Below are 11,218 nucleotides of genomic sequence, written 5' to 3' on the forward strand. Positions count from 1 at the left end.
TTACGCATTTAGTGGACATCCAAACCACGTTTACAAGTGGGAATAACTTTTTTGTAACTCACTTTGCGCTTAACAACGGTTACTAAGGATACACAAAGGCATCACATTGATCAAAAACCGCAACAGCTGATATCAGCGGCGCAATAAGTATCGGAATAAAATGTTTAATAAAGTTTTAACAATAAGAGAAGGTGAATTCACTCGAGTAGTGTATGGACTGGTAAGTGATAATGCTATTAGTGGAAATATTTCTAAGATAAGTTAGCACAATTAAAATTTGGCTAATTGGGAATCTTTAATGAAGGAAGACTGTTGCTCCTTCACATGATAGATTTGGTATTTATTTCTTTATGAAAAATGAATGTAATTAGGTGAGAACTTGAAATCTAATAAAGGTTGAGCCATATCTCAAACCTCGCCATTAATAGACTCAATTTAAATGGTTTCTTCCCAAAAGCTTGACACGCATTTCCTATTCTTGTCTTTAGTGAAAGCGTCAGCTATTTGCATTCGTGCCCCACGGAAGCTGAAAATTGATAAACAAGCACAACGGACTATCGGAGCAAAATATAATCATAGCATTCTTAGCGATAGTTTGAAATAAATGAGTTTGATAACAAGCTCTTCCCAACTGCCAGTCTGAAGCGTCTCTATCCGGGCCAGTTCAAGTCACCTTGAATAATAACACCGCTACAGCAGCTTCAACACATTCTGACAACGCAGTTAGCAACCAACTCTATTTCACTTTTAGCTATCGTCACATCGTCGACAGCACTACAGCAACCTACCCTAGCGAACGCACTCAAACTACAGCATTTAAACACATTTCAACCAAACTTATCTCAACCAACATGTCCTCCAAGAGGAGGAGAATCCACATGACTCACGTGCTCGCCACAATACAGGTTGGATATGGTGCAGCTAAAAAATCCATAGATCCAGACGACGTAACCAAATTAGAACACTATTTAAAATCCTCTCGGCGTGGTACAACACTACCATGGATGCAAATGACAATAGTTTAGCCAACTAACGCTTCCAAAACTTACACCCCACCCCTTTCAATTAACCCTCTTACCTCCTAATCAGTCTACATTTCACAGCTTAAATGCTCAAATATACATTGACCTTTTCCTCGTGAGTAACAATTCCAATAGGCCTTAAAAAAGCTCAATCCCCCTCCCCGGCAGCTGCCGGCCAAATTCACTCCTCACTTCCTCTAAAATCATCATCCACGAATACATCCTTACACACACCTATGAACACAACCTCATCCTTTTTTCCAGTTTGCAAACAAACAAGCCTGTGGCACTATCTACGCCTTCCTTTTTCTTAAAACGGATCTATACAGAAACCTAAACAACTACCTGTGTACGCGACATACAGACAAAATTCGATTTCGTTTGACACTACGGCCTGATTTACAAGATATCGCATACCTATAATTTTCACCTCCACCTCTTTAAATTCATCCTTAATTATGTATCCTGCCGACAATCGGAGGTTCGCATCAATGATTCGCTCTCCTACCCAAATAGTCCTTCAGAAGACACTCTACAAAGATGACACATTTCAGAAACCTTCTTCCCCCTATATAGAGCCGAAATTTCTCTCCAACTTCTACAAATGCTCCTCACGCCGGTAAAACAATCCAGTACGCTGATGACCTGATCCTATATACCTCTTTGCAGAACATCGAAACTGCCCAAAACGCAATAAACGGATTTATCTAATCACTAAACTCATTCCATAAGTCCTAAGAATTATTGCTTAACCCCTCCAAATGCGTCTTTCGAATCAAAGCTAAATTTACTCGCAAACTGATCACCACCACCAAATATCTAGGTATCCATCTAAATTCCTGTTCATCGCCTATTCCACATGTAAACTCCACTCCAACAGTTTGAAAACGTAATGGCCAATTCTTAAAAATGATTCTGCAATCCATCCCGGGGTAAAATTCTATTGCAATAAGCAGCTCTCTTGACCTCTAATTAAGTATGGTTTTGTGGCCTGGTGCGATCTGCCATCTGCTCATATGGAGTGCCTACGACCTTTCGCGAATATCCCTACCCCAATACCATCGCTTAGATATTTTTCTTGTCAGATCCCTTATCAAATTCCTAACCAAACTCTAATCCCACGACAATGACTTTATCCGTCTATACGCAGCTCTCCATAGCGATCCAATAAATTACTCATGCCGCTTGAAGCAAATAATAGGTTAATTTGCGAACTCCCTTGCAGATATACTCTTTCACCTTCTAATCAGTTCTCCCTATTGATCCCTGGACGGTTCATCAGAACTATTTGCAATTTGACCTTCTACTAGAAAAGTATGTCGTCTCTGCATTGATGACTCCCATGCCGCCGCAAAGTCGTCCGTTATATAAGGAGCTCTCTCAAAGTATATGTCTCATATGTAGTTCTGGTATAGACAAATTACCTTAATTATTTGCTCGACCAATTCAATGTTCTTCATTATTGCATTATCTGAGATAAGAGTGAAGAAGATAATGCACTCTTAGAGCAGCGTTGCTGCTGCTGACTGCATAGAGGAAGGGGGAGTTATAAATGTGCGGTAGGATTCCTATATTGGAGACACACGTCGTGTGCGAGCTTTCCATTTTTGTTTATGAACATTAGTTAGCTCTTTATAGTGAAAATGATTACAATTTAACATCCCCATTCCCCTCATTGTCGTTTGGTCTGTCCTATGTCCTGTCCAGGCGGTGGCATGACTCAGCAAAAAGGAGCAACAACCCACACATAAAGCCCGTGGTTGCCAACATATAGTAAAACGAAAACCCCATTCGACATTGAATAACGCTGAGATTGCGGTGGTCTGCATGGGGCACTGGCCTATAGGGGACCATGTCGCTAGGCTCGTCATACCCTACAATTCGCATTGCCGAAGCTGCGGAGAAGGAAGGGAAACACTCATGCACTTTCTCTGCAACTGCCCAGTCAGGCTTCGGACACTACGTAAAACATTCTTTGGGGACCTTAGAGAGATTTCTAGCTGCAGGGTGGGAGAGCTGCTTTCTTTCGTGAATGTTACGGGCTGGCTCTGATGATCCGAGCCGCCTGGACTCTGCTTCCCTTCTCCCATAACAACAGTCACGGTCTTAGGAGTTTGTGGCATCAAAACGGCGCTCCAAAGCGCTATTTAGGCTCCTCGGAGTGCTCACTGATACCTACCTACCTACCCACCGCCGAGATTGTGAAATACATGTCGCGAAAAAATGGATGGGAGCGCCTATATTTCAAAAATTTCCCCGGATCAAAGACTGAGTACAGACATGGGCAACAAATTCTCTGTTTCAGTTAGATATAACTACCGAAATACTTTCATTAATCCAAAATTAAATAATGCGTACTTCAGAAGAGAAAACACTGGAGAAGGGGACAGTTGGTTGTCGAAATATGGTATTTGTTTTTCTCCAAATTTTTAGCCAATAAGAGAAATAATCTTTTCAACCCATTTACTTTCAGTTCTATAAATTTCAAACAATTCCACTCGTATATATAACCGACGCATACTACTTCTTTAGTCAAACTAGGCCAGCTCTGAGGAGAGACCTAGCCAAAGTTTAAATAAAATTAACGTGACCAGATTCTTAGCCAATAAAGAACATCATCTTCTTAGCACGTTTAATTTGATTTGTTAACTCGTTCTATTCTAGAGAGGTGCCCGAAACAACTACTTTTGTGGCAGAAGTTTTTACCCCCATGGAGCCACTTGTAGTCAAAATTCTAAGTAAATATTTGCTCTGCTTTTATCTAAATTTTTACATTCTCGCTAATTTTGATAAGTGCTCATTTTCATGAACTTCACAGATACTTTTCTAAAGTAACTTTTGACATTATAATAAAAATGTGCTGCATCTTTTAAATAATTTTCCTTGGGGATATTAAAATCACGTCCACATATCTTTAGAAAAAAATATCGGCCCTCCCTGACAGAGTGGATGGAGGCACTAGATGGATTTCAGAATTTGTACAGTGAACTTCCACTATTATCTGAATGGGGTTCATTTCATATTAGTGACTGATGTTACTGTTTTCCAGGATTTTCATCGAAACAAAGACTTGCCTCAGATGACTTCCTCGCGCTTCATCATTTCTCTCGATGGCGTCTTTCTAAAGCTTATGCTCCACAAACTCGTCTCCGTGAATCTGCAAATGGAGAAACTACAAAAATCTATGTTTTAAACAAATCTCGCATATGTATCGCACAGTACTTACAATACTTTACAATAGACGATTTTTTCCTAACTTTGTTTTCGTGAACTCATTAAACAAAGCGCACAGATCCTAAAATAGCAGCTCCAGACTGCATCTTCAGATCCAGTTTTGATTCGCCGCAATGTCCAAATCTCCTATAGAACTCTGTTTGTATTGCTATATACAGATCTTTTTGAACGCAATTTTCATATACCGTCCAACATGATGGGGGTGGATCCGCGTCCACCTCTATAACCGCAACAAACAGACATGCGAGGTTGTGAAAGTAGTCAACATTTTAGGCCTAGTTTGTAGATATTCTCGAAAGGATGGAAAAAAGTTCTTCACGTGCAAAATTAGATTACAATTCCCTGAGTACCCCTCGAAAAGCTGCCTTAGCTCCCTGAACAGTCCCAATGTGCTTTCAGTAGGCTTCTTTGCGCCTCCAAAAAATAATGTCGCCCTCAAAAGGCACCGTTTCAACAGTATTGAGGCGATCCACTTCACCGTATCATGAAGACGACTTTCGTTAAAACTATCCAGAACGCGTTCCATGCCTAAGACCATCTCCGATAAAAATGACGATGCACAAAGAGAGTATTTTTTTTACATGACTTACAATACTTTGTAAACATATTTTCTATAGGTGAGCTCATAATTTCGTGTGACAGAGTTGTCTTCAAGATGTAAAGATGTAAAGACCCATTCTCTAATTTGACACAAGTAAAAAGGAAGAAGTAAAGCTTGTTTCTCCTCTTCAAAAGGACTGCCTACATATTAGATAAAATAATGGAAATTTATGAAACAAAAAGCCTAGGTCAATTGTGATTGAAAATAACCTGTGCTTAATTCAATTTTTCAGATAAAAGATGAACGTTACGAAACAGTTATCGAAGTCATTTGCAACATCAATGGAGCATCTTCAACTCGAGCTGGTCTATCTCTTCTAGGCTACTCCTACTACCAATCTCAAAAATATGTGGAGGCAGCAAATTGTTACAAGCAGCTTTGTATCATCGCATCAACTGTTCAAAAGTACAGGTGATTACTAGAATGAAAATTATGCTATTATCATCCCCATGATTAGTCTTTGAGTAATCGCTAACCGGTTTTTATACTTTACCCCTTAATATATAAAGACTCTATTACGCTCAAGCGTTGTATCAAAGTGGTATGTTCGAAGATGCTGTAAAAGCCTTGGCCGATGTGGACAGTGCAGAACTAGAGAGTGAAGTACTTCTACTCCAAAGCGCTGTTTTCTATTCTAATGAAGATTATGCAGAGGCTCAAGCAGCATTGTCGCAACGTCCAGCTGGACATCCTAGTACTCTCAATGATGAAGGATGTTTGTTATATCAAGTAATAAACCATGCTTTCCACCCCCTTTCCCTATAATATTATAATTTTTTCCAAAATTCCATAGGCAACCATGTATGATGCTGCCTCGCAGCGATTCAACTCAGCACTACAAGCTGGTGGTTTCAATCCGCTTTATGCATATAATGTTGCTCTTTGTCACTTCAAAAAACGAGAAAATTCTCAGGCGCTCAACTTCATAGGTATAACCAGATGAGTTACAACACTACAAATCGAAAAACGTACCAATTTTTAGCTGACATCGTCGAACGAGGAATCAGAAATCACCCTGAACTCGGGATTGGAGCACAAGCCGAAACCGATGGAGGCGCTCGAAGTGTTGGTAATCCACCAGCGTTATCATTATCTGGCCTAACTCAAGCTCTGAATTTGAAAGCAGCAATTGAATATCAAGAGGCGAACAGTAAATGCAGATACCAATAGATTTTTTTTAGAATTCAAAATGACGATCAATATTTGCAGTTGCTGGAGCACGTGAAGCTCTCATGGACCTACCACCCCGAGCTGAGCACGAATTGGATCCTATAACTTTACACAATATGGCTCTAACTGATCCAAGTGGCCCAGGATCTGGTCTGCGACGCCTAGCATTTCTTTTGGACCTTGGCCCACCAACCTGTCCTCAAGAAACTTTCGCCAACTTACTTTTACTTTGTTGTAGGCATGAAATATATGATACAGCAGCTGATATTTTAGCTGAACATGCCCAACTTACGTATAAATATTTATCACCAGTAAGTTAAGGAACTAAATAATGTGTGTGTATGATTGATATCAAAATCCACCAATTTCAGTATCTTTATGAGTTATTGGACGCTTTAATTACTGCTCAAACATCCAGTGAAGAAGCTGAAAATAAACTAGGATTGTTAGCATCAAGCTTGGCAGGAAAGCTAAGATCATTAGCGGCTAAAGTCCAGGACTCAAAAGGAACAACCGATCAGAACTCATTGAGAAATGCTTTAAAGGAGTATGAAAGTACTTTGGAAAGGTACACAGGAAGAATCTGGCCGTATCACTTGAAAATTATCTCATCAGTACCATATTTCAGCTATTTACCAGTAGTTATGGCTAGAGCCTGGCTGCCATGGCGTGAAGATGATTTTGCCGGTGCAGAAAGAGAATTCCGTGCTAGTGCTGAATTCTGTTCAGAGAATCCAGTTTGGCGTCTTCATGCTGCTCACGTTCTATTCATGCGAGGCGATAAGTATAAAGAGGCGGCAGCGTTTTACGAACCAATTGTTCGACAAAATTATGATGATGTAGATTTCCACATCAAACTATGTGCTCCTTATAATTAATCGGCCTTATTTCTAGATCCTTTCCGTCTCAGCAGCTGTGTTGGCGAATTTATGTGTATCTTATATTATGACCTTTCAGAATGAGGAAGCGGAAGAACTGATGCGTAAAGTCGAGAAGGCAGAGGAACAGAAAGAGAATAGCAACGAACCTTGTCTTCATCTATGCATTGTCAATTTAGTGGTTGGGTGAGAGCACTAAAAATTAATCACATCCTTTTATGCCTCATACCAGCGAGAATATCCCTTTTAGGACATTGTACTGTGCAAAATCCAACTACGAGTTTGGCTTATCTCGTATAGCTCACGCATTGGAAGGAGGCTCGGGTACAAGACTTTGCGCAGATACCTGGCTCCACGTGAAACGATGTGTTCTCGGACTTCTAACTGGCCTAGCAAAGCAAAGTATTGTATTGCAATCTGCTGCTCTTCAGGAGGTTCATAATTTCTTGCAGTCATGTGAAGGTTTGAATGAATGCGTGAAATTAGACCGAATATTAACGGAAAATCGTTTCAGTTTATGGATTATTCGTTCCGTCTACACTTTCAACTACTTTGGACGATGGTACATCTGAAGCTTTGACGATTGGAATTGAAGCACGAAAGTTACGGGTTTTACTCTATAAATTAACAGAATATGAACAATAGATCTTTATGTATTCAATGTTATTAAGAAATTTTAAATTGTACACAATGTAGACTGGAAAATCATTCACAACTTAGTTCCAATTTTACTAACGCTTTCTGTATTATTTATTTTGTCGACATGATGATCAAATATTTCAAATTAGGTCGTCATAAAATTTGATCAGGATATGTTAGCGACGTAATTGCACAATGCCAGACTTGAGTAATTAAGGGGCTTAACTAGTGTGTTTGTCTAAAAAAGGTAGTTTTTTGGGAATTTCTTTTTTTTTAAATATCAATGGATCCCATGCTTTGAAATTTTGAGGGTATATGTTTGGTTAAATAATGGTTACATGGTGAAATTTTGGAAAGAAAATATTCGATCTCCCGCAAACTATCCGCGATCTTCGGCGCCTCCAAAAAAAGTTTCCCGACTGCTTGAGTGTTTGTGTCTTTCACAGTGCGTGAAATTAAAAAAATGAAAAAAGTTCGTTAAACTAGAAGACATTGTCTACACAATGACTCTTAATTATAAAAAAGAAAAGAAAATGGAGAAGTTTTCAAAAAAATTTAGAATTTTGCCAAAAAAATTTGATGGTTTTTGTAAGAGAAAAATTGGATTTTTCATCGAATCAAAAAATTGGAGGGTCATTGTATGGAGGAAGATATACTAAATACGCTAAAAAAGCCAAGTCGGTCGAACTGTTATTGAGTCAGAACTGCAATAAATTTGAAAAATTCAGTTTTACGAAAAACGCAATTAAAGATAACAGTACTGATTTCATTGTTGTAAATCGATAAATATAAAACATAGCCACCCTAACCCGAGGAGCTATTCTTAGAAGGCTGTAACTCAAAAACTATCTGATCTTCAAAATTTTGTTATTTTTAAAAAATGCAAAAGAAAAAAAATCGATTTTCTGAAAATTTCACACTAGTTATGTCCCTTAACCATGTGTTCTACAATGATACGTAGGAAGGATTGGAATCTTTGGTGCGACAATTATCTGAAGAAACACATACTGTCATGTGCAGATGTAGCTTATACCGAAGATGGAACTGGGGCTGAATACAAAGAGTGGATCCGAGATATGACTTGACACAACCTCCAGATCAATATATTTCTAGAGCAGAAGCACCTACATAAGTAGGTGGTATATAAGTGCTACATAAGTAGCTCTGAAACACGATGGGGATTTCCATAAGTGAAAACTCAGCATATCGATTCCACAATAAGGGACTGGGACAATATTGATTGTCCCGGGCGCACTTGGTGGAAATATACTACCCTGGGGGAAAACAAAACTATGAAGACGGTATCGACCAGATCCATTCAGTAAATTGTCTCCTAATCTTAGCGAGTTGGTCATGACTTTTGACAAAGAGAATATTGCTGGGAAACTGCCTCGGCTTGATATTGGCGTGGAGGGAAAGGTTGGGGGAGAGCAACATTGGCGAAACTAGCGTAGAATCTTACGTAGTCAATGCGCTGAGTGTAATCAAGTTTGATGTCATAATGCCGGCATGAACAACGATACTCAGCTATACAGATTGTTCGACTCTTGACCTGTCCATTGATGCAGTTAGGAAGGGTGCATTGGCAAATCAGACCAAGAGTTTTGGTTTTATTGGCTTTCATCTTAAGTCCGACTCTACTTGCTTCGTTTTCCAAATCCAGAGCCATTTTGGCAAGGTTCAGGACTTGAGGGAGTAAGCAGATGTCAGCAGCGTAGTCGAGGTGGTTATGGAAAACTTCATGGTCTATTGAGTCCCTTTATATCCTCTAGACAAAACAGCATAAAGGACGTCACTGACGAACGTTTGAGCTGCATCCCAGCAAACCAATGGAAGAGGTTATTTTCAGGCGAAGCTGCAGATGGAGAAAATATGAATCGTTGCAAAATTGAAACCATTATGTGGCAGTGATTAGGGATGGTATTAGAATCAACATTGGCAATTGTGATACCATCAATGTCGACAGAGGCAACAGCAAAATCGGTAGTGGCAGTGGCGACGGCATCGACATGGGTTATGGCATCAGAGGAGATCGAACAGATGAGCTGGATCATAACAATGAAAAGAAGAAATTAGAAGATGATTCTGATGATGTTAACACAGGTAGGGCTGCAGATTTCATTGTACATATTAGCAAAACTGTTAAAGAAAGGAAATAGGGAGAATGAGGACAATGGTTTGATTGGGAGGTGACCGTGCTCTACCTTGCTAAATAAGAATGCCTGTACGGTAAGAAGAATTGGGATAGGGAAGACTTAAATCAAATGCGATCAGTTGGGAAATCTTTTTCTGCGTATTTGTGAAGTGTACTAGATATCCCACATCATGTCGGGGATGTGCTGCTTATCGCAATATGAAGGTCGTCACAAAATGTAACGACAGCATCGTTATTGAACATGAGCACACCATTGGCATTGATGGTGCTAGGACTTGAATTGAGAATGTAGTCTGGCAGGGAATATTGGAAAGACGAGGGCACTATGGAGTCAATAATGATGGCCATGATAAATAAATGTTAGGGTTTGAAAACACGAATGGATACTCATGCGCCTCAAATCAATAACATCACCAACTTTTCGATTATAGAGTAAGGTCGAAGTAGACTACTGACCAGAACTGTACCACAGAATGGTCTTTGGATCACTGCGGTTAACGTCAGTTCTATCATAGGAATTAGAAACTAATTCCAATCTGAGGAACACCATTACGTAATTATGACGGTCTCCAATCCAGAAATCAAATTGGCAGAAATTTCGGGGGAAGTTTAGTTCGGGAATATCGGTAGGGATGACTTCCTAATGCGAAAAGCGATGGCGAGGTGCCCAATGTCGGAAAGCGATAGCGAAGTGCCCCTTGTCAGAAACGAGAAGGTAGTTTACCATCTTCTCATATTGAATAATTCGTTCCTAAGAACCAACCAAAAAAAGTGAAAAACTTGTCTCTTGCATGCGTAATACTGTCTACCTTTGATTTAAGAGCCACCTCCAAACCACACTGAAGGTTCAAATTGTTCCTTAAGACTGTGCGAAAAATTATGGAGGGATAAATTGAAGAATATTTCGCCAGACGGCTTGGATACCATGTTCCCTTTAGTGAAAATATTGTTTAGAAAAGTCATAAGTAACCGTGTCGAAGATTAAAGTATATACGTAGTAAGGAAGTGCAACAATTTATTGGCCTCGGTATGAAAAGTGTGATGTGATGGATAATGTTTTGAAGTTTGTATTAATAAGAAAGCACTTTGAATCGATGTATCGACACAGAATGGACATAAAACTAATATGAAATATTGGAAAGAGACGTCCACGGTTTGAAAAACAGCCTGAACGTCATTCAGGGCAATCTTTTTAGTCCTGCGAAGTAGGCTGACCTTAAACTGGATGATCAACTGTTTGCCTCATATAAATAGTTTCACGCCTTAGTGGTTGCAGTGCCAAATGTAGCGTTAAAGCATCCTCCAGACGTTACTGATGGAACTATGCCAGTTTTAAGCAGTTTTTTGAATAATTTATACTTCCCGGGAAAATGGAAGAAAGTCCACGCTTTGCCTATACTAAAAGGGAAAGTCCAAAAAATTACCGCCTAATCAACTTGTTATCCATAATCAGTAAACGGTTTGAGGTTTTGGTTTTAAAGACCCTCAACGGATACATCAAGAAACATGATTTATTGCG

At 39.5% G+C, this 11,218-nt stretch overlaps 1 protein-coding gene across 1 annotated transcript; it reads left to right on the top strand.

The window, feature by feature from the left end:
* Nucleotides 1–75: 75 nt before the first annotated feature.
* Nucleotides 76–7,639, top strand: LOC119660485 (tetratricopeptide repeat protein 30 homolog). The gene is made up of 11 exons (XM_038069074.1): nucleotides 76–220; nucleotides 5,090–5,268; nucleotides 5,367–5,586; nucleotides 5,651–5,786; nucleotides 5,840–6,007; nucleotides 6,067–6,338; nucleotides 6,399–6,595; nucleotides 6,656–6,866; nucleotides 6,922–7,091; nucleotides 7,156–7,367; nucleotides 7,420–7,639. Exons 1-11 carry the CDS (start codon nucleotides 161–163, stop codon nucleotides 7,548–7,550), a joined length of 1,956 nt encoding a protein of 651 aa, XP_037925002.1. The 5' UTR covers nucleotides 76–160; the 3' UTR covers nucleotides 7,551–7,639.
* Nucleotides 7,640–11,218: the final 3,579 nt, after the last annotated feature.

This window comes from Hermetia illucens, chromosome 6 (assembly GCF_905115235.1).
Source record: "Hermetia illucens chromosome 6, iHerIll2.2.curated.20191125, whole genome shotgun sequence".
NCBI lineage: Eukaryota > Metazoa > Arthropoda > Insecta > Diptera > Stratiomyidae > Hermetia > Hermetia illucens.

Excerpts from the sequence above, each read along its gene's own strand:
- LOC119660485 (XM_038069074.1), top strand. The coding sequence starts at position 161 with ATGTTTAATAAAGTTTTAACAATAAGAGAAGGTGAATTCACTCGAGTA. Across the intron at positions 221-5,089 it reads CTCGAGTAGTGTATGGACTG|ATAAAAGATGAACGTTACGA; the intron begins GTAAGTGATAAT and ends TCAATTTTTCAG. Across the intron at positions 6,867-6,921 it reads TTCGACAAAATTATGATGAT|ATCCTTTCCGTCTCAGCAGC; the intron begins GTAGATTTCCAC and ends CCTTATTTCTAG.